At 38.2% G+C, this 24090-nt stretch overlaps 2 protein-coding genes across 2 annotated transcripts in view; both read right to left on the reverse strand.

Moving 5' to 3' along the window:
- Positions 1 to 1649: 1649 nt before the first annotated feature.
- LOC144654960 (uncharacterized) overlaps positions 1650 to 24090 on the reverse strand; it is a 40678-nt gene continuing 18237 nt past the window's right edge. The window contains exons 4-14 of the mRNA XM_078515190.1: positions 16678 to 16768; positions 14717 to 14967; positions 13322 to 13569; positions 12467 to 12820; positions 8590 to 8973; positions 7024 to 7138; positions 6297 to 6446; positions 4837 to 4927; positions 3312 to 3562; positions 2614 to 2861; positions 1650 to 2106 (exon numbers count right to left, since the gene is read on the reverse strand). Of these exons, the coding sequence (XP_078371316.1) occupies positions 1726 to 2106; positions 2614 to 2861; positions 3312 to 3562; positions 4837 to 4927; positions 6297 to 6446; positions 7024 to 7138; positions 8590 to 8973; positions 12467 to 12820; positions 13322 to 13569; positions 14717 to 14967; positions 16678 to 16768 (2564 nt within the window). The 3' untranslated portion in view covers positions 1650 to 1725. The remainder of the gene's footprint in view (positions 2107 to 2613; positions 2862 to 3311; positions 3563 to 4836; positions 4928 to 6296; positions 6447 to 7023; positions 7139 to 8589; positions 8974 to 12466; positions 12821 to 13321; positions 13570 to 14716; positions 14968 to 16677; positions 16769 to 24090) is intronic.
- LOC144654005 (uncharacterized) lies at positions 21682 to 23207 on the reverse strand. The gene is made up of 2 exons (XM_078514129.1): positions 22827 to 23207; positions 21682 to 21810 (listed from the first exon to the last, which is right to left on the reverse strand). The coding sequence occupies exons 1-2, from the start codon at positions 23205 to 23207 to the stop codon at positions 21682 to 21684; spliced, it is 510 nt and encodes a 169-aa protein (XP_078370255.1).

Here is a 24090-nt window from a genome sequence, read left to right on the forward strand (position 1 = left end):
TTAGTGGTACTAATTCAATTTCAATGCTCCATTTGCGCACATCGCTTTTTGTGGGGTGGGGTGGGCGCTTATTTGAGGCTGGGCGCTTATTTACTTTTCCTAACTTTAGGGTGTGCGCTTATTCGAGGTTGGGCGCTTAATCGAATAAATACGGTAAATTCTATGACTTTTCAGGCCTGGAAAATAAAATTCTCAAATTACATGACTTTCCAGCGGGTTTTTTTATGACCCGTTCGAACCCTGCGAATATTGCCAATTGCTTAACCCTTGCCGGTTATACTACAAACGTCATATTATAAACAATATTATATGAGTCTATTAATTAGTTACAAAAAAAGTAATTTCAACTTAACACTAAATTGCCAAATACACAAAAACAGCAATAAAGTAAAAAAAAAAAGATAATAATCAAGTACTTAAGATAACAGATGGCCTCTAGGTTTTTACCAAGTGGCCAAGTGTTTCATCGGATTGGCAAACTCGAGCCAGAGACGAGGCAAGAGTTTTTAATTTTCTCACAACACGGGTATGGATATTGTACATAGCTTTTCAAACTTCAGGCTCATACAGACAACTCTCGCCTTGCGAACACCTCGCTATTACAGACACCCCGTTATTACGGACAGGAGTTAAAGTCCCGGCGAATAAGAATTACTGACAGAAATAACTCTCGTTACTACGGACTTGCTGTATTACGGACACTAAATGATGGTCCCGAAGGTGTCCGTTATAGAGAGAGTTGACTGTAAAGCGATGGTTTTGATTTAATGTGTTGAGACGACGTATTTCCGATAAGAAAATCAAACCAAAAGTGTATATAAATCATGACGAATTTGTATCCGATCCAATGGTATAAGTTCCTTTTGATTTATGAGCCCCTCCCAGGGGTTTTAGGGAACAAGGAAACATGGCTATATAAAATGATTTGAAACAACGAAACAAAGGAAAATAAAATTGAAAACATGGCAAAAAAAGCTATGTTTCTGATAGTTTAGGGAACAGGGATCACAAAAATAAAACTAATTGGGGAATAAGGGAACACAAAAAATTTTAAGGATTAAGGAATAAGGAAACACAAAGAATTTTTTTTTAAGAATAAGGGAACATGGACCCTCCTGGGAGGGGCTCATTTATATTTTGCATATGCATACCAATCGGACGCGGACATTTATCTTCTCAGGAAAATGCTGCATCACTTTACTCAGTGACGGTAGTCGTTTAAAGGGTTTCCATTAAACAATTTCCGTCTACTTTCTTAAGATGGACACTATTTAATAAACCCCCATTGTGCACCTATCTAATTAAAGCACACCGAAGCCTTGGACAATCTGTACTACCACACTCAATATGGACCTTACGAAATCACGACGGCGACGGCAACGAGAACGTCGCCAAGCAAAAGGTTTAATGAGCTGCACAATAGCTCTGCACGTGCGATATCCATGTTTGTACATATCTTAGTCGTCCTCTGCAAAACAACAACGTGAAATGACCAAATTCCGCGAAGTCTGGAGAACGTGAACTAGCTCGAGCTACAACGGCGAATTTTTCATGTTTTTCGTTTGAACTTAACACTGCACTTATAATTTAGCTAGAAGTTAGTTCTGATATCCATGAACGCAATAAATTAATTAGACAAATTTCGAGTTTCTTAAGTAAAATAGAAATTCATTTTTTCATTGATCTGTGTCGCCGTCGTGGTTTCGTGAGGTCCCTAATGATATCTTAGCGCAGACCGACACTTATAAGACTGTTATTGACAGGACTATGACCATTGGTGTTGAAGGCCACGCCCTTATACGACGACGTATAAGACGCTGTACGGAAGTACGGCGAGGCTCTATCACCGCACCAATAGTGACACTGCTTGTAACAGTAACTCTGCTTGTGAACCGTGTAACCGGAAATGAAGAAGCCGGAGTAGAACGAATGATCACAGATCAACAGCTGGTAGGAGTAAGCGTTGCTTGTTCCAAAACCGTCCCACAATCCGTAGGTACCAGCAGCATTCCCGTAGTTTTCAGCAGCTCTTAAGGGCTGGTTAGCTTGACGTGTAAAGTAGGCCTTGTTTCCAGATTGGTGGTCAACGAAGATAATTTCTGTGAACTGAAAGAACAGCAACGTAAAGCATGTCAAGTTATTGTGGACCATGCATTTTATTGCCTGGAAATTCGTTACGACTCTAACGTTATATTCCTGTTCTCGATCTTCAATATACAAATGAAGATGCTGTTCCAGATATACTTTGTTAGTGCTAAGAAAAAAAAACTTTCCTGTTGGCGACAGAAGCAGACGTGCAGTGAGCACAACAACATTGTACAATTGTCTGTTTTGTTGGACCTTTAAACATTTTTTGGCTGTATGTTTTGTCTGAGAATGTAGTGTTATCATATATATTATAAAGTAAAGATGGTTTCCTATTACTGATATGGCGGGAAGGGGGAGGGGGTGGTTGGGAGTGACATACAGGTATCATCATAGTTTAAAATCCATTGAGAAGTTCTATTATAGATGCATGTACTACGAAAGTTGTTTTATCGTTGAATGTTTCATTTTTCAATTTACAATAAAAGAGAAAACAGTTTCACAGCTGAAAGAAGTCCTTCAACTTACTGAGATGTTGTTACAGTTCGTCCTGTACCCGTCACTTCCATAAGGAAACTGAGCGCTGTATGTGACTTCGGTCTTGGGTTTGACATATTCATCAGTAGTGTAACACATGGTCCATCCTCCATTGTATGACGTCATGTCACAATAGGCCAGGAACGCATTTAAAAGGCTTCCTCCATCCGGGTTCAACCAGTACATACCATCTTTCTGAGGATTTTCCCGTTTCTTAATATCTTGACAGTCACTTGGAACTAGTTGCACAGAAAATAATCACAAGGAGGTGTCAAGTAACTTATAAAGATGTTAACGCTTAGTTAGCGCATTTTAAACCAAGGCAAGTGAAATCGACATGGAAAAAAAAAAATGCAAACTCGTCTAAATAAATGTAAACGCGCTTTGGATAACAGCGGAAACAAAGCTATACAGCCAAATAGAAGAGAACGAGATCGATCTTTAGCAAGTGTCAGATAAGGCCAAAACGCCCATGAAACTCTCATAGTCAACTAATGCTACAGAAACCGGGATAAGCCGGCAGTATGGGCCATTTTGCTCGACGCAGACTTTTACAGAGTAAATGGGCGATCTATACACCGATTTCATGATCTTATTTCATGACCACAACCACCGCTATCGTCAAAACAAACAAACGAACGAACGAACGAACTAACAAACAATACAAACATGCGTGAATATATTCTTACGTGGTTGTTGGCTTTGGAGTAGAATTGTCACAGAGATCTCAGTGGGGCCTTTGTATCTCTCGTTCTGCTCTTGTACGATCCACCAATATGGCTTGTTTGATTGTGCATAGCCAACAAGAGCAAATGAACTTCGGTAATCACCAACACTGGCGGCTTGAATGGGATCTGTAGCGCCCAGTCTCCTGAGAGCGTCTAAAGCTGGTGTCACGTAAGTCGACCCCGCATCTTGAATAGCAACCAGAACGATTTTACTGCAGTTGAAAGAAAGTCAGCGTTTGAGATAATTTATTTTAAATTTGTTAGTATTGATAATGGTAGGAATGCGAGTGCATTTTAAAAGAATCTTCACCGCGTGTTAAAAAAAAATTGAAAACTTCTGTCATTGAAAACTTCACGAACCTTTGGAAAAGTGCCTTTTGAAATAACTTTTTGTAAACAGCTATCTCGAGAAAGGTTCTCGATAATAAGCACAAAAATGTACGCGACAAGAACGTAAGGCAGTATGGGTAGAAGTAGAGAGCAGCTGCACGTGCTGAATATTTAACAACTATTCACCGAAGTGGAGGTGACTAGTTAACAATTATTCCACGAGCGCGCGTTATATGAGATGGTAAATAGCCAACAAGGTGCGTACCGCCGAGTTAGCTCTAACGATCTCATATCCAACAAGCGCGAGTGGAATAATTGTTTTTGGAAAAACGCCCAAAGAATTGCAATATTTTAGCTCCCCAGCTGTTTTCGTTGACACGTTTCGGCTATTATATTTGTGGTCAATGGTATATGAGCTCACATACCATTGTCTGTTAACCAATCAAAACGCAGGAATTGCAATATATCATTGCTAGTTTTTAATAACAAAGTAGCTAGTTTGAGTAGCCAATCAGCGCGCGCCAAAAACACTATCCACTGTTTTAGTATATACTAATAATAGATACATAATACGACATGATACATACACACACTTATTATATGGCTACAATAGTACACACGCTCTGATTGGCTGCTGAGCGGGCATTATTTTCTTGTAATGACCGGGCATTATGAAAAATTTTCTCAGCTCGACGGTTTTTTGAGTTGTGAGTAAAAGCTACTAGCGCAATTGCGAAAATGACAATAAATACCGACAAAATGTAACTATCTTTTCAATAACTGAAAGAAAAATATTAGCATATGATACTTCTTTAGTATGAGCGAAAAAGAGAGCCACAAAGAGCGAGAGCGAGTTTCACCTCAGTGTTTTTTTTTAGATATTTTTAGAATAGCGCTAAAAGGCCATATAATAAATAACTTATTAACCTCGTCCGTTCGGTCATAACAGGGCAATCTCAGACCTCGGCCTTGATGTATTGACCTCGCTATCGCTCGGTCAATACATCAAGGCCTCGGTCTGAGATTCCCCTGTAATGACCTCACTCTCGGTTAATAAGTAGTATATAATTTATTTTCCTTTTGTTATTTTATGACCAATTTTCCTTGTTCCCTGAAACCTCTGGGAGAGCATCAGCTTTATTGTTATTGTACTTACTTTCCATTTATGGCGTTAAGGTAGTCTCTTAAGTTTTCACCCGAATTCGGGTCGGCAAAGGTGTCAAAACTTTTGGCACCAAGCACTGCGCCTATATATAATATCAAATAATAACTGTTAGCTGGATACCAATCAGGCGACTTTGATTTGCTGCAATTCTTAATAACCTTAATATGGTAACTGGTTAATGAAGTTCAAGGTTTTGAATGACTTGCAATTCGAATGAATTTGCACTCGAAACGAACCTTCGATAAGCGGACACTTTGTCATGGTCCCATCCAAATAAAATATATCACTGGACTCTTTTGGACACTTTTGTTGGTCATAAAGGTGATGTTACAAGGGACAACTTGCAACAACGATTTTTCGCACAAAAATGTTGGGCAAAAAAATCGTTCATCGTGTAACATGGTACCAGGGACGATTTTTTGTACACTTTTAGACTCGGCAACACGTTGGGAGTTTTTGAAACCAAGTCAAAAACTCACAACGCAAGATGACGGGTATTTACATGCATGTTGCCAAGTACATTTTGTGTGATGTTGCGCGAAAAGTTGACTCGTTTAACATACGACGAAAAGGGTTGACGCCGGTGTTGCGCGAAAAATCGTTGTTGCAAGTTGTCCCGTGTAACATCACCTTAAGTTTGTTCGTTTACGTGGATGAATCGACTGTATTTGACATGTTCTTGTCCATAAAAAAAGATTTTATATCTCCTACTTAAACATATCATTTTGCATTGAACGAAAATGGCGGGAAAATGTGTGTTTATTGTCAACTAGTATTTACAGACAAGTTTAAGTCCTTAATTTCGCTTAAGCTTCTTTCTACAATAAACTTCATAACGTACAATTCCGCATTCTCGTACCCAGAGCCGCTTGTCCCTCTTAGCCGGCTAAGCCTGGAGCACGAGGGACAAGTGGATCTGGAGAATCGTGTTTTCATTGGCGAGATTTTTAACAAAGAGAATTCAAATCTAGCCAATCAAATCAACCGTAATAAAAACCCTTGCAACAAGGGGATTTTAAGACGGTTGATTTGATTTGCTAAATTTAAGTTTCCTTTGGTGAACATTAAGTCAGTTAAATCATGTGTCCCCAGAGCCAACCTGCCGCCCTCGGATTCCTGACTGAATTGGAATTTGGAAGTGTTGGATTTTGTGGAGGGAGGAAAACCGGAGAACCCGGAGAAAAACCCCTGGAGCAAGGACGAGAACCAACAACAAACTCAACCCACATATGACGCCGGGTCCGGGAATCAAACCTGGGCCACATTGGTGGGAGGCGAGCGCTCTCGCCACTGCGTCATCCCTTGACCGCTCTTGGGACGAGAATGAAATTCCGAGACACAAGCCCCACCAAGCCCCCTGCCAAATCTACATCTCAGTCGCATCAGAAATGTAGAATTTATATAGTTCTTCACGATTTTTTGGTAATAGTAGTTTAGAAGCACATCTTTACCTGTTTCAGCATCCACGGTGACGACATTATGTCCCCTACTGTGGGGAGAGTAATCTTTTCCATTCACGAAGATGTAAGCACCAGGTAAGTCAGCAGTCTTTTCGGGATCATCGTTACCTTCGCTTCGAATGGAAATATTCAGAAAAGCCTCTACAAAAAAAACAACACAAAAATTACATCCTCTATACATCATTTTTTATACCTGTCAGTCACACAAGAAAATATCGACAACCTTGCACCTTCCTCACTAAAGTAATTGCTGTTACAATTTTGTTTGTACCCCTCAACTTTGCTAGCGTAAACGAATTTATGCAGATTATTTCCTGGTGACATTATTTTATTTTGTTGCAAACACGTAAAGTAAAGTCTGAACACGAGCCTAGTGGCCCATCAGGCCGGAGCTTATCCCGGTTTCCGTAGTACGAAGCGACAAGGAGTAGTTCTACTCCCCCCTTGATGGGGTGCCGGTACCCATTGATACACCTGGGTGGAGAGAGGCACTATGAGAATAAAGTGTCTCGCCCAAGAACACAACGCAGTGCGCTAGTGACCCGACCAGGGCTCGAACCGGAAACGCTCGATTCCGAATCGAGCGCACCTACTTTAAGGTCACCGCGCCTCCCATGTTACAAACAGGAACTATACAAATAGAACTAAACATTCCCTGAAAATCGAAAAGGCATTTCTTTGTTTATTCCCCCACAAACTATAAATCAATTTGAAATACCTATCTGACAGTGTTTGCCAACATATCCTGGAGCGCATGCGCACTGATAATCGTTGCTCTCGTACTCAGCCACACAAGTTGCACTGTTCACACAAGGATCGCTGGAGCAAGGACTCTGTTCACACCAGAAAAAAAAACCCCGTGTGATTGAAAAATAAACTCAACTCTTTTTTCAATAATTTTGGTTATGGTTACAATTTTTTTTTGTTTTATTAATTATTAACTAGTTATAAAATTAACTCTTAACGTTCTCTCTCGTTTGTATCATTCTTATAAAATTATGGTTTTCGGATTCAACTCACTACTTTATGGGTAAAGTGCAGTACTAAGTGCTTATGGCTAATGCTCGCTTAGTGTTTTAATTATGTTTCCACCTGTAGTAAACTCATTTAAAAAACTCATTAATAATTCATAAAGAAAATAAAAAAAAAATTTTTTTTTTTTGATTTTTTTTTTTTTTGATAAAAAAACGGCTAAATTTTTGTCTTTTTTTTAGGCCAAAATAACCCAAAATATAAATATTATTGTAAAAATATTTTTTTCTACATCATAAGATTTTTTATTTCTTTCATAAAATTTTTCTTTTTTTTTTTTTCATATCTTAAACCTCCTCCCCCCCCCTTTTTTTTTTTAATATAAAACAACACACTTCTTATAAAATAAATAAACAATCAAATTTTGGTTGTAACACTAACTGGTACTATTTCGTTTTCTTTCTCTCTCTTTTTCCTCACTTTTTCCATGTTCTTTTTCTCAACTTTTTATTTAAATTACTATTTATACATACTTAGTTACAGTGTACTTAATTGCTTATTACTTGTCATATTTTACTTTCGACTTCTTTCTTTAATCATGTACAACCTAGTCAAAGCAATTTAATTTTTTGTAAATACTCAGCTCGTTTAAATTATTTCTATTCAAGGTAGTTTTTTTCTTGCCTATTTATGTTAATTTATTTTATGCTATATTTTTTTCATTTATTTTTGGCAAAATAAAATGGTTGTTGTTTAAAAAAGTTAAAAGGCTATAATATATATATAAATAATAACCAAACGTTATCGACTAAAAAGTCATTATCAAACGTTCGGTTTTTATTTGTATATATTATAGCCTTTTAACTTTTTTAAACATTTTAGTCCTCCTAGCGAACATTATGTTGAACAAAATGGCTGTTGTTGCTGCAGATATTTGGAATGAGTTTGTAAGTTCGCAGCAGGGGTTCGTTCGTTTGCTTAACAAGGTTCCTGGTTGCACCTGCATCACTTGTTGTTGACCCATTTCGTTGTATGTTATGCATTGAAATCTGTTTCAATTTTCTCAGACGTGTCTCACGAAGGGTAAAGAACCTTCTGGTTTACACTTTACTAAAAAATTGCTTACTAAGTATGCATATCTAGGTGAAAACTTAATTAATTAAGGCGTATATAAATAAAGAAAAATAAATTAAAGCAACCAAAGAATAAACACTTTTCACGCAGATATTTTCACGCGCTAAATATTCTATACTACATTTAGAAAGGTTCCACGTAGAATTCAACTCTTAAAAATGGATTTCCTTTTACTCACCTTTATACTGAAGTGATGGAATATTGGGCTAGGCCCAAACATACTTGATGTGTTGTATTTATCGCTTTGCAAAAGTTGACACAAAATTTTTCTTTCCACGTTGTCACGGAACGCCGCAAGGTTGAACGAATAACACGACACATGATCGACGCAAAGTTTACCGCACTCTCGAATCTCTTGTACTGAAGCGGATGCTAAGGGAACTAAGTCCAGGCGGCTGAATTTGTGCGCGACAAAATTGGCGTAAGCGACACCGATCCGCGAGTCTCGCTTTAAGGCTTTGCTGCCGTCAACGTAAACCTCGCTTTCTGCTCGATGAATCAAGTTTATGAAGATGAAAAAGGTTAAAATTTTCACTCTAAAAAAGACCCTTAACATCATTAGAAACGGTTAAACAGTAGCGAGGCACGACTTGCGGCTAAAACAAATTATGGAAATTTAATAATTAAGTGGCCGTTTAAAAAGCGAAGACAAATTGCTATAAATAAGAAATGATTTTAACGAAGGCGAGCAATAACAAAGGATATTGTTGCGTAAGTGAATTGGCTTTTAAAACAATTATTATAATACATGAAGTTTTAACAAGAATAATTCTTCTATAGTAGAAATGCTGTTTTGCTGTTTATCCAAAAAATGCCAAACAAACAACCAAACAAACAAAAGGAAAACAAACAAACACGTTCCCTTAGAGTTTCGCGATTATATGTGTGTCCGCTTATCGCCCCCTACCCCGTTCTCACTTATAAGGTATACAGGTATGCGTAGCGTCAAGGGTACGGTTATAGAGCCGCTTGGTCTGAAAAAGGATATAGATTACGACCCGTGAGACGAAGCTGGCAATTAGAAGTTCAGAGATGACTTTTCCTATACTGAGCATGCAAATTAAGGCATACACTGTATTTGCGAAATGAAAGAAGTTGTTTGTTCGTTTCGGTGATGAATATTTAACGATTAGTGTATACTCACACAAGTGAATAGTGCTTTTCGCGCGCGCTGATTGGTTAACTCGGAGGTGATTAGCAAAGTACTATCTTAAGCCAATTTGTGAACAAGGAATACGTTTCATGTTATGCACAAGTTTTCCATGTCGAAGGTTGGTAGTAATCTGAATCTAAGTTAAAGTTAAGTACACAACAGCGTGATTTAAATATTAAGTTAAATTCACAACATCGAAAAAGAAGTATAATAAAAATCTTCAATATCACAGCGACAAACCGATGAGTGGTGCCGGATCTCTTGAAGACCTGGATCAGTAACTTATTTAAAACGGAAAATATAGACGGCAAACTGACCTCGACGGCTAAAGCGATCAATAATTAACAAAGTGGATTAAAAAATTAAACGATCCCTTACTTTTCTCGCATTTTTTCCGCCCAGCCCCTGAGGAAGGTTTGTCTCGCAAACCGAAATATAGGGCAAAGTTTTTTCAATATATTTTAGTTTTTTTAATCCACTTTGTTTGTTTTTGACCGCTTTAGCCGTCAAGATCAGTTTGCCGTCTATATTTTTCGAAAAAGAAGGGTAAGGTACAAACAGCAAGAAAAATACAAGGCTGGTACAACGGTAAAGGACACTTTTAATTGGCCAATATCTCGACAAGTACTACTCGTCTTCTTTAGGACCAGTGCTACTATGCAAGTTATAGCGGTTCTAAAATTTAAGCTGGTATACATGCTAATATTTTTACTCATAAGATCTTGTAATCTAGCTATTTTTAAATTTTTAATTATTTTTATTACTCATACTAGTTCCCATTGTTTTTATAATATATTTTAATTATTGTCATGCGCTTTTTACATGAGCCTCTGGCTCGGATAGAGAGGGCAACCTCATCCTGCGTCATGACATTAATAAGTTGATTGATTGATTGATGCATGACAAAAATGTTAGAAACAGTATACAAGGTGATAATTATAGGATAAGCGAAATATATAAAAGATAATAAAATGAAAAGTAAAACGTGACATGTAATTAACGGCTAGAGAACAGTCTTACATAATATATGTAATGAATTATCAAAAAGAACTTAATGTTCGTTTTGTCGGAATTTCAATTATCGGGACAAAGAGTTCTCTTAAAAGTAAGGCTTCTTGCTTTTACAAGAGGGGTGTTGGATCTATCACATGGTCGCTGTATTTGGTCCTTTAGTCCCATAGGGAGTCTCGATCCCTTAGGAGTATTGGTGTTATTTTTCATTAGAATGTTTTAATTTGTACGTTTTATATTTAAATTTTTCAAAGTTCACCGTTAGTTTGCGTTTTACTGTTCACCGTTTACGAGTTTACAAGCGCAGATTTCTGCAGATTAGTCCTGTCTTTACAGATTTGCTCTTTGCGGCCACAGCGCCAGAACAATGTAAGTTTGTTTTTCGCCTTTTGTTTTCGCTTTTTGTCTGTTTGTATTGCATAAGTTTTGTTTAGTTTATTTCAGTTTAAACCTCAATCTCAATCTCAACTTCAACTTTGATTGTCAACTAAACTTCGATTTTCAACTCCTTCTCGACTAGTCTAACCTACTCGTCATGTCAATGTCAAGTCCTAATGAATTAAATGGCTTTCTGTGTTGAGAGTTTATTATTTACTGCTGTGTCTGGCCGCAAAGAATACGTCTTATGACAGTTACAAGGGGGTTGCTACTTAAAAAATCTTTCTATACGAAGAGGCTCCGCTCTGAGGTCCAAGCCCTTACCCTTTCAAATACCACTTCTGACAGGTACCCCTTCCACATGCCTTCGATAGAACCCCCTTTCATATACCTACAGGAAGGTTATCTCTTTTCTTAATTTTTCACTGCACCCCTTAAAATACTTAAATAAATTGACTGTTCGAGATATTTTGACAGGCCCTTTTAAATACCTAAATGACAGTTTTCCTTAACCTTTTGTATACCCCAACTCGTGAAATCCCTTCCCTTTTATATATCTAGGGCATGAAAAAACGTTCCCCTTTCCGGCGGAGCCTCCCCGTATAGGCCCCTATAGGGAGTTCCCCCGGGAACAAGAGAAAATAACGAGTTTTGTTTTCCCTCGACCCTCCGCTTTGCCTCGGGAAACATTGAGGGTCTCGGGACACAAAACTCACTGTTTTCCTCGGGGCAAGTCATTAAGTGTTTATCCATGTACTTTCCTAAGATCGCTATTAAAGAAACCCCCAGGACGATCTGTATTACTTCACTCAATGATTTCTTAGCGCAGACCGACACTAATAAGGCTGTTATTGACTACGTTAGGACTATGACCATTGGTGTTGAAGGCCACGCCTTTATACGACGTGTCATTGGACGCTGTACGGAAGTAGGGCGAGGCTCTATCACCGAACCAAAAATGACACTGCTCATGTAACAATTAATCGTGTAACCGGAAACGACCGCTCATGCCAATATTCACCAGTACGGTCACAATTACCAAATTAATTAAGTACAACAATTTAGCGAGTTGTGGTTAGAGCAGTTTTCAATTGAGTGTCGTAAAACCAAAACCAAAGTAATTACTCTGGCCAATCACAAAGGACACAGACAATCCAGTGAACCAATCAAAACTGGAAGCAAATACATGTAGCTGGCACGAAGCGCGGGAAAACGTGCGCGAGCGAGTGACGAATGGGTTTGGTTTTACTCCTGATTGGCTGAGAAAGTGGCGCGAGATTTTTAAGCCAATCACTAAGCGTAGTAATGCAAAACCAAAGCAAACGCAATTTACTTTCGACACTCAAGTGAAAACCGCTCTATCTGGGCATCGCTTGCTACTAGTACATACTAAGTTGTTATTGTGTTTTTGTAAAGTGTGTGTTGTCTATGAGTTCCATCCCTGTTGTTTGCATGTCTTTAAAAATCACACTGACGAAAGAACTTTACTATCAAATACTTAGCGCAGTCCGACACTAATAAGCCTGTTGTTAAGGGAAGTGGCGCCATTGGTGTTGAAGGCCACGCCATTATAGTTTGAATCAGTGGAAGCTGTACGGAAGAAGGGCGAGGCAAGATCACCGCACCAATTGCCACATCGCTTGTAACAGGTATTTGTGTAACCGGAAACGTAAAAACCAGAGTAGAACGACGTATCACAGATCAACAGCTGGTACGAGTAAGCGTTGTTTGCTCCAAAACCATCCCACAATCCATAGGTACCAGCAGTCTTCCCATAGTTATCAGCGGCCGTTATGGACTGGTTGGTACGTCGCTTGAAGTAGGCCTTGCTTCCAGTTTGGTGATCAACGAAGACAATTTCTGTAAACTGAAAGAACAGCGAAAAAAAGGAAGTAAAAGTTCATTACGACTCTAACGTTATATTCCTGTCCTCGATCTTTGACATACAAATGAAGATGCTGTTCCAGATATACTTTTTCGATTGCTAAGAAAATAGTTTCCTGTTGGCGACATAAGTACCAAGCAGCGAGCACAAAAACATTGTACAGTTATCTGTTTTGTCGGACCTTTGCACGTGATTTATTCGGTTGTATGTTTTGTCTGAGAATGTAGTGTTAAATGGTTTCCTATTACTGATATGGCGGGGAGGGGGAGGGGGAGGGGGAGGGGGCGGTTGGGGGTGACATACAGGTATCATCATGGTTTAAAATCCAGTGAGAAGTTCTGTTATAGATGCATGTACTACAAAAGTCGTTTTATCGTTAAATGTTTCATCTTTCTTTTTACAATAAAAGAGAATGCATCATTATATTACGATAACATAATAATACTATGCAGTTTCACTGCTGAAAGAAGTCATTCAACTTACTGAGATGTTGTTACAGTTCGTCCTGTATCCGTCACTTCCATAAGGAAACTGAGCGCTGTATGTGACTTCGGTCTTGGGTTTGACATATTCATCAGTAGTGTAACACATGGTCCATCCTCCATTGTATGACGTCATGTCACAGTAGGCCAGGAACGCATTTAAAAGGCTTCCTCCATCAGGGTTCAACCAGTACATGCCATCTTTTTGCGAATTCCCCTGTTTTTTGATATCTTGACAATCACCTGCAACTGGTTGAATAGAGAATAATCACAAGGAGGTGTCAAGTAACTTATAAAGATGTTAACACTTTTTTGTTAGCGCATTTAAAACTAACGCAAATTAAAACAACACGAAAGGAAATGCAAACTCGTCCAAATGGAAATTAACGCAAATGAGTAGTTTATGTTTCTTGAAAAAGAAGTTCTGCGCTCTGGATAACAGCGATAACAAAGTTATACAGCAAAACAGAAGAGAACCAGATCGATCTTCAGCAAGTGGCAGATGAGGCCAAAACGCCCATGAAACACTCATAGTCAACTAATTCTACAGAAAACAGGATTAAAATGGCCCATACTGCTATCCCTGCTAGCTTAGTTAGGGCTTTCCACAAGTTGCTCAGCAACTTTTTGGAAACTTTTCATGTTTCGAGCAACTTTTTACCCTTAAAGCAACTGTTTTTTCTTTCGAGCAACTTGTTTCATTTTAAGCAATTTCCAGACCGAAGATCTCCGAAGATTGTCCGGGTGTTGGTTGAAGCCATACAAACGTTTCCGAAGATTAAAAAAGCTTGCCGAAGATTTTCGAAGAACATCTGAAGACGTTTCGACTCTCGGCTCATTCTCCATTATAACATCACAAAATTAGTCAGCAAACATGACGCCATTGATATCTTCACGTTTTTTCGCAGTGAAAGAAATCCTTGTAATTCAACACATTTTTGTCTAAACGTCATTTAGATACGTCGATTGCAGTAAAATTGCATGAGACTGCTTAGAAATCTTAACTTCAAAGAGAAATTAGCATCTATTTGGAGAAAATTTCTTGATAAAAAGCAGCGTTTTGAATTTTTTGGGGAAACTTTCGAGCAACTTTTTTTTACCTGTAATCAAAAGCAACTTTTTGGAGTTTTTGGAGCAACTTTGAGCACCTTTTTCAGAAATTTCGAGCAACTTTTTAAAACATTTCGAGCAACTTGTGGAAAGCCCTAAGCTAAGTAAGCTAGCATGCGCAGTATGGGCCATTTGGCTCGACGCATACTTTCCCTTTACTTTTCCAGAGTAAATGAGCGAACTCTGTACCGATCTTATGATGTTATTTCATCAACACAACCACCGCTATTTTCAAAACAAACAAACAAACGAACAAACAAACGAACATACATGATTGTATTCTTACGTGGTTGCTGGCTTTGGAGTAGAATTGTCACAGAGATCTCACTGGGGCCTTTGTATCTCTCGTTCTGCTCTTGTACGATCCACCAATATGGCTTGTTTGATTGTGCATAGCCAACAAGAGCAAATGAACTGCGATAGTCGCCTACACTGGCAGCTTGAATGGGATCTGTAGCGCCCAGTCTCCTGAGAGCGTCTACAGCTGGTGTCACGTAAGTTGACCCCACATCTTGAATGGCAACCAGAACGATTTTACTGCAGTTGAAAGAAAGTCAACGTTTGAGATTATTTTTTTTAAAGTTGTTAGTATTGATAATGGTAGGAATGCAAGTGCATTTTAAAAGAATCTACACCGCGCGTAAAAAAAATGAAAAATTCTCTCACTGAAAACTTCACGAACTTTTGGAAGAGTGCATTTTGAAATAACTTTTGGTATACAGCTAGCTTGAGAAAAGTTGTCGATAATAAGCACAAAAGTATACGCGACAAGAACGTAAGGCAGTATGGGTAGAAGTAGAGAGCAGCTGCACGTGCTGAATATTACTATGAGCCCGCGTTGGATACGAGGTGGTAAATAGCCAACGGCGCCGCGCCGGGAGACTCGTATCCAACAAGGGCGAATAGAATAATTGTTTTATTAAATTCTTCTTTAAGTTTAAATCGACTGGACATTTCAGTTTGCAAAGTGATAGTATGAGGCGGGAAAATTTTCGGCGTGGTGTTCCCTTTTTGAGTTGAATGAAACACGCGAGGAAAGCGAGCGAGAGAGTTTTCTTCCCAAGATTTTCATCCAATAATCTCCTTTAAAGTCGTCTATATATCCTGGAAATTGTGACAACAGTTAAGATTTACGAGATGATCCGAAGCAAAAGCTTTTCTGGAAACTACACGACTTGTACAAGTAGAACGAAGCAAGTGTTTACATTGTACTTTTAATTTACGGCTCCACGGCTGTCATCAAGACTGCTATATTATTTGAAGCGAAATTGAGCTCAAAGTGGAACAGGTTTATTGAAGTATAAAAGGACAAGACCAAGATTAAATGGTAACAAACTTTACAGAAGTGCTGAGCCTAATTTTATGACGTACAATGAATGAAACTGTGTCAGTTTGCTGTTCTTTCGTAAATTATTTGCTGCTTTTCTACTTTATTCACTCGCTCTTGTTGTGCGTTTACATATTATATTATATTAATTAAACTTTTCGCATCAATCCTTTTGTTTTGCGTAGTTAATTTTACTATGGCATTTCTGTGGTTTTTGTAGGCACCGCTGATTATTTCTTGTTCATAAATCTCGCAAAATTGCTTTTTCGACCATTTTTCTGATGGAACTGTCGCTTCCCGCAGAAAAATTTTATGCTGAGCGGCACTTGCCGCATTCATTTCCCATATAAGGTCAAACATAGGTATACGAGCTGATAACCGGGATTCAGTGAACCAATCAGAAAGCTAGAAATGCAATATCCGAGGTTGAGAATTTAATAATAATAGAAACATACACACGACATGATACATACATACACATGACAGGGCCGTAACCAGACGTTGCCATAGACGAGGCAAGATCTTACTAGGGGGTTCTGGGGGCATGCCCTCCAGAAAAGTTTGAAATCTAGAAGCTCTGAAACTCGCGCGGGGGGGGGGGGGGAGCGGAAGCGGAGGGGGGGGGGGCGCGCGGGCGGGGGGGGGGGGGGGGAGCCTTTAAGAGACATCTTTGATGATGTATTTCTTGGTAAAACTCAGTCTATCGATCTTGTTCGACTGGGGATTATTTCCCAAAAACACAATTTGTTTTCAATTTTGGGCAAAAGCGAGGCAAGTGCCTCGTCTTGCCTTTTGCTAGTTACGGCCCTGCACACAATTTATTTTCCTTTTGTTAGTTTGTTCTCAATTATTTTATGGCCAAGTTCCCTTGTTTCCTGAAACCCCTGAGAGAGAATCAGCTTTATTGGTGTTGTACTTACTTTCCATTTATGGCGTTGAGGTGGTCTCTTAAGTTTTCACCCGAATTAGGATCGGCGTAAGTGTCAAAACTTTTGGCACCAAGCACTGCGCCTTTATATCAAATAATAAATGTTAGCTGGATACCAATCAGGCGACTTTGATTTGCTGCAGTTCTTAATAACCTCAACTCTTAATATGCTGAAATTACTTAAAAAAAAAAATTTTTTTTAACCGTTAATTGATTTTCTTGGCTCTACGGTCCTAAATTTCTCTAAACTTTGCTAGAAATGCACTTTCTGACACTGCAGTAAATTTTGGATGACATTTCCATGTAAAAATGTACAATATTTTACTTTGGCTTTTTTTTTTTGCTGAACCGTTCCGATTTTTTTCCTTGCTCCTTTCCTTTTTGTTTTTCTTTGCTTTCTTAATCTCTCTATCTTTAGCTTTTACTCTGTACACCCCGTTTACTGGCCTGAAAAGTTTAATGGTAAACCCTGGAAAGGAGACCTTGATCAAGTACGGGTATATTGGCCGTTTAGACAATTTTAAAAAAATGGGGAAAAAAAAAAAAAAGAGGGGAAAAGAGATTATATAACCTAGTGATAAATCATAACCTCTTTTGTGTTATGACAAGAACGAAATTTTCGATTTCAAAAACTGCTAGAAGTTATCTGCTTCTAAGAGAATAAAAATGTGAAATCTAAACTTTGAAACGTGCTATCTGGCTTCATTTTGAGAACGAAATTTCAAAATTTGCTCTTGTCATAACACAATAGAGTGCACCAAGTTCATGTTCCTCGCGAATCAACTCCTGAAATTCTATATCGGCGAAGAAAACTTGGACACAAAATTGCAGGATTTTCCGCTTCCGAAGACCTTTCGAGTCAATGTTTACAACCGACTTGTGCTACAGTAAAAACCCGCGTATAAGAACCTAGGTTTTTTCAAGTTAGCCTAAACAGGTTCTTATATAAATGGTATTTAGTGTAAAATTAGGCTAACTATAGGTTCTTAATTAGGTTCATAACTTTTGTTCAAAAAATAAAGTACAATTTTTAAATGATCTGGTCTTTAATGTCCAATAACAGTATTCTTGGAGGCTTCGGTAAGCAAAATACTATACTATTTTAATCTGATTCTGTTATTTAATCATTAACCCTAAACTTTGCTATAAATATATTTTTGAGAAGATTTTTTTATTCTATATTTTTGAGAAGATTATTTTTTTCTTTTTTGAAATTAAGAACCTGTTTTAGATTTAGCCTAAAATGGTTCTTATGTGAAGGGTGCTTAAAAATGAAATTTTAGCCTAACAGGTTCTTAAATGTTAGGTTCTTATACGCGGGTTTTTACTGTATCACAGGTGGCCCAAGCATGAAATTTGAATATATTAAAGTAAAATGGCGGCCTTTAAAAATATAAGAGTTTATATGGGTTTTAAACGGAAAAATTTTGAGCGATAAATAAAAGCGCAAATTCTAAATAAAGTTGACGGAACATGAAATAGTGTCGTTTGCTTTTGTTACAGTGTAATTTCAAGCCATTTTGAGCTATTTTACGTCGATTTACTGTAACATGTTTATCGTACATAATAATATGACAAGGTAGGAAACCTTGGTCGCTACTAGCGTGCGACATGTGTTCAAATTAGCTCGAATTTCGCACACAAAAAAAGCTACCACTTATATTCTGACTTCAAATACCAAAGATAGGATGATAAGCGAATGCGTTTCTAAAACGTGCTTGCTCCTACCTCGCCATTCTCAGCAACTAGCCGCTTTTAAAATTCCAAAACCAGCTCAAAATCGCCGCCATATAGTCCGTGACTCCCACGACAGTAACGAAATGGCCCAAAATAGATTGGACTCCAGTCAAATTGATCCCCAACGGAGAGGGGCAAGCTACTTTTGTTCGCGCATCAAGTTGTTTCCACTACCACACGGCGAGGACAACATTTGCCTCTCGTCGCAGCATCCACGCGTGACAACATGGCGTGTCTCCGACCGTAACGTGGAAGCTTGAATCCAGTTGTAGCGATTAACTCCAATGGCCAGGTGCGTATATTATATACCTAAAATCTGTTTCGATTGTTTTTTTATCTGCATTCATTTTTTATCAATTTTGCTTTAGTTTACACAAGACACTGAGTAAATACAACTAGGGATGTTATAAAACGTTTCAAAATAATCCATTTACTCTTAAGCTTTTTAGCCGCCATGATATCGTTGTTGTTCAATAGGTGAAGCACCTATTTTTTTCTAAACTGTTTAAGTCAATCAAAATTAAGAAATATAATTTGCCTAAGAAATAATTGAACATGCATTCAAATTAACGTGTAATTTGGAGTCAAAAAAATGTATGGTAAAAATTATTACAACAACAAGAGTAAATTGAAAAAAAACAACCAAGTTCATGCCGCTAGCACCCGTGTGTGATTCGTAAGGACGTTTTTTCTTCCGGCCATAGGAAACAAAATAATATGATATTTATCAAACGGCTTCGACCAGCGAATTAAAAACGTTTCCCAGTTTACCTTCCGCAATAAAAGAAGAATCGTGCACCTCTATATTACTTTAAGATTTCGCCTACAATTAAAAGCTTGAGTTTTTTTTATGAAATGTTACTTTTCTACGCACGAATTCAGAAAACGTTTTGTCCAACTGAAGATTATTAAAGTGCAACTTACCAAGCTCGAATGGAAGCATAGCAAGAAACCGTCAAACGTTTTTCTTTTTTTCTTCCTGGGTATTCTGCTGCTTCTTCCGGGTGACTACGTTTACATTTCGACAGCATCGTCTCCAGACACGCGAATCCACGTTACGCCATGTTGTCACGCGTGGATGCTGCGTCGAGAGGCAAATGTTGTCCTCGCCGTGTGGTAGTGGAAACAACTTGATGCGCGAACAAAGGTAGCTTGCCCCTCTCCGTTGGGGATCAATTTGACTGGAGTCCAGTCTATTTTGGGCCATTTCGTTACTGTCGTGGGAGTCACGGACTATATGGCGGCGATTTTGAGCTGGTTTTGGAATTTCAAAAGCGGCTAGTTGCTGAGAATGACGAGGTAGGAGCAAGCACGTTTTAGAAACGCATTCGCTTATCATCCTATCTTTGGTATTTGAAGTCAGAATATAAGTGGTAGCTTTTTTTGTGTGCGAAATTCGAGCTAATTTGAACACATGTCGCACGCTAGTAGCGACCAAGGTTTCCTACCTTGTCATATTATTATGTACGATAAACATGTTACAGTAAATCGACGTAAAATAGCTCAAAATGGCTTGAAATTACGCTGTAACAAAAGCAAACGACACTATTTCATGTTCCGTCAACTTTATTTAGAATTTGCGCTTTTATTTATCGCTCAAAATTTTTCCGTTTAAAACCCATATATACTCTTATATTTTTAAAGGCCGCCATTTTACTTTAATATATTCAAATTTCATGCTTGGGCCACCTGTGGTTTCAGCGCACGGTACACTAAGCTGAGAACAATACCGTCTAATTACTTGTGCAAAGAGATTTGAGAAAAACATTGTCATGAATATTTCGTTTGTTGTCGGCTTTAGTTGTCGCAGTTCGTGCATACTCTTTAAATAAATACATACATCATGATTTCAAGGGTCCTGCGCGACCTTAAGGTCCTCAACTTCTCTTAAGCTTCTTTCTACAATAAATTTCATACCGTAGAATTCCGCATTCTCGTCCCCAGAGGAGCTTGTCCCTCTTAGCCGGCTAAGTTCTGGAGCACGGGGAACAAAGAGAATTCAAATCTAGCCAATCAAATCAACCGAAATAAAAACCCTTGCAACAAAGGGATTTTAAGGCGGTTGATTTGATTTTGCTAAATTTTAATTTCCTTCGGTGAACATTTAGTCAGTTAAATCATGTGTCCCCAGAGCAAACCTGTGTCCGTCGGATTCCCCGATTGAATTGGAATTTAGAAGTGTTGGTTTGTATAGAGAGAGGAGCAAGGATGAGAACCAACAACAAACTCAACCCACATATGACGCCGGGTCCGGGAATCATACCTGGGCCACATTGGTGGGAGTCGAGCGCTCTCTTCACTGCGTCATCCCTTCTCCCTTGACCGCTAAGAGGGACAAGCGGCTCTTGGGACGAGAATGAAATTCCGAGACACAAGCCCCACCAAGCCCCCTGGCAAATTAACATCTCAGTCTCATCAGAAATGTAGAATTCAGATAGACCTTCACGATTATTTGGTAATAGTAGTTTAAAAGTACACCTTTACCTGTTTCGGCATCCACGGTGACTACATTATGTCCTCTACCTTGGGGAGAGTAATCTTTTCCATTCACGAAGATGTAAGCAACACCAGATGCAGTCTTTCCGGGATCATCGTTACCTTCGCTTCGAATGGAAATATTCAGGAAAGCTTTTACAAAAAAACACAAAAATTACATCTTTAATGAATTTTCTATACCTATCAGTCACACAAGAAAATATCGCCAACTTTGCAACTTCCTCGCTAAAGTAATTGCGGTTGCAATTTTGTTTGTGCCCCTCAACTTTGGTAGTGTACAGGAATTCATGCATATTATTGCAAAATTCGTAATTATTTTTTTTTGCTACTAGGCGTTTTCCTGGTGACATTATTTTATTTTGTTGCAAACAGGTAAAGTAAAGGTTAAGTCTGCACACGAGCCTAGTGGCCCATCAGGCCGGAGCTGATCCCGGTTTCCGTAGTACGAAGCGACAAGGAGTATTTCTACTCCCCCCTGGAGGGGATGCTTTTCTATCGCAGGGTTACCCCCCAGCATTAAATTTGCCGGTACCCATTGATACACCTGGGTGGAGAGAGGCACTATGAGAATAAAATGTCTTGCCCAAGAACACAACGCAGCGCCCCGACCAGGGCTCGAACCAGGACTGCTCGATTCCGAATCCAGCGTACCAACTATAAGGCCACCGCGCCTTCCATGTTACAAACAGGAACTATGCAAATAAAAGCATTTTTTCGGAAATCGAAAAGGCATTTCTTTGTTTATTCCCACACAAACTATAAATCAATTTGAAATACCTATCTCACAGTGTTTGCCAACATATCCTGGAGCGCATGCGCACTGATAATCATTGTTTTCGTACTCGGCCACACAAGTTGCGCCATTCACACAAGGATCGCTGGAGCAAGGACTCTGTTCACACCAGAAAAAAAAACCCCGTGTGATTGAAAAGTAAACTCGACTCTTTTTTCAATAATTTTGGTTATGGTTACTTTTTTTTGCTTTATTAATTATTAACTAGTTATAAAATTAACTCTCGACATTGTCTATCGTTTTTATCATTCTTATAAAATAATGCTTTTCGGATTCAACTCACTTTGTTTATGGGTAAAGCGCAGTAATAAGTGCTTATGGCTAATGCTCGCTTAGTATTTTAATTTAATTTCCGCTCGTAGTAAACTCATATTAACAAATTTTGGTTGTAAGACTAACTAGTACTGTTTCTTTTTCTTTCTCTCTCCCTTTTTTCCTCATTTTTTTCCTGTTCCATTTCTCAACTTTTTATCTAAATTACAATTTATACATACTTAGTTACAGTGTACTTAAAAACTTATTACTTGTCTTATTTTACTTTCGTCTTCTTTCCTTTATCATGTACAACCTAGTCAAAGTAATTTAATTTTTTGTCACTACTCAGCTCGTTTAGTTTATTTCTATTCTTGGTAGTTTTTTTGCGTATTTTAGTTAATTTATTTTATGCTATAATTTTTTCTATTTATTTTTGGCAAAATAAAATGGTTGTTATTGTTGTTGCTGCTGCAGATGTTTGGAATTGGTATGTAAGTTCGCTGCAAGGGTTCGTTCGTTTGCTTAACAAGGTTCCCGGTTGCACCTGCATCACTTGTTGTTGACCGATTTCGTTCAATTCTATGCTGTGCATTGAAATCTATTTCAATTCTCTCAGACGTGTTTCACGAAGGGTAAAGAACCTTTTGGTTAACATTTTACTAAAGAATTGCTTACTAACTAGGTATACCTAGGTGAAAACTTAATTAAACCGTATTTAAATAAAGAAAAATTAATTAAAGCTACCAAAGAATTAACACTTTTCACCCCGATATTTTCACGCGTTAATTAACCTATACTACATTTTAGAAAGGTTCCACGTAGAAATTCAACTCTTAAAAAATGTTCTTCTTTTTACTCACCTTTATACTGAAGTGATGGAATATTGGGCTGGGCCCAAACATGCTTGATGTGTTGTATTTATCGCTTTGCAAAAGTTGGCACAAAATTTTTCTTTCCACGTTGTCGCGGAACGCCGCAAGGTTAAACGAATAACACGACACATGATCGACGCAAAGTTTACCGCACTCTCGAATCTCCTGTACTAAAGCAGATACCAAAGGAACTAGGTCCAGGCGGCTAAATTTGTGCGCGACAAAGTTGGCGTAAGCGACACCGATCCGCGAGTCTCGCTTTAAGGCTTTGTTGCCGTCAACGTAAACCTCACTTTCTGCTCGATGAATCAAGTTTATGAAGACGACAACGGTTAAAATTTTCACTCGAAAAAAGACGCTTAACATCATTAGTTACGGTTAAATGGTAGTGTGGCACAATTTGCGACTTAAACAAAATATGCAAATTTAATAATTAAGTGGCCGTTTAAAAAGGCAAATTGCTATAAATAAGAAATGATTTTAACGAAGGCTAGCAAAGACAAAGGATATTCTTGCGTAATTGAAATGGCTTTCTTAAAGTGCCCTTATGATCAAATTTTCGATTTCCATTTTTGACATTGTCGTGTACAATAAGACTTTCTTACTCACCTTGCCAATTTTCAATCCATTACGAAACATCAGAAGTCGTTTAATTTAACGTTTATTTCCGATAATTTACAGCCGTCAATAAACAACCTTGTTCCAAGGCTTGGTTGCGAATAGGGAGAAAATGACGTCAAAGGCTCAAAATACCTCATGGGTTGAAATTATAATAACAATATGTATTGAAACTCACGCGAAAAGCAACAAAAACTTTGGGCTTGTTTTTCGTGCAATTTTCTATGCTGATTGTTATTATAATTTCAACCCGTGAGGTATGTTTTTGAGCCTCTGACGTCATTTTCTCCCTATTCGCAACTAAGCCTTGGAACAAGGTTGATTAATGGCGGCCGTCAATTCTCTGGAATAAATCGTTATAATAAAACGACTTCTGATGTTCGTAATAGATTGAAATTTGGCAAGGTGAGTAAGAAAGTCTAATTGTTCACGACAATGTAAAAAAAAATCAAAAATCAAAAATTTGATCATAGTAGCACTTTAAAACAACTATTATACTACAAGGATAAATCTTCTATAGTAGAAATACTGTTCTGCTGTTTATCTGAAAAAGGCCAAACAAACAAACGAACAAACAAACAAAAAATAAAAGGAAAACAAACAAACAAGTTTCCGTAGAAAGTTTCGATTATAT

This window comes from Oculina patagonica, chromosome 5, assembly GCF_052425735.1.
Source record: "Oculina patagonica isolate OP01 chromosome 5, crgOcupat, whole genome shotgun sequence".
Classification (NCBI taxonomy): domain Eukaryota; kingdom Metazoa; phylum Cnidaria; class Anthozoa; order Scleractinia; family Oculinidae; genus Oculina; species Oculina patagonica.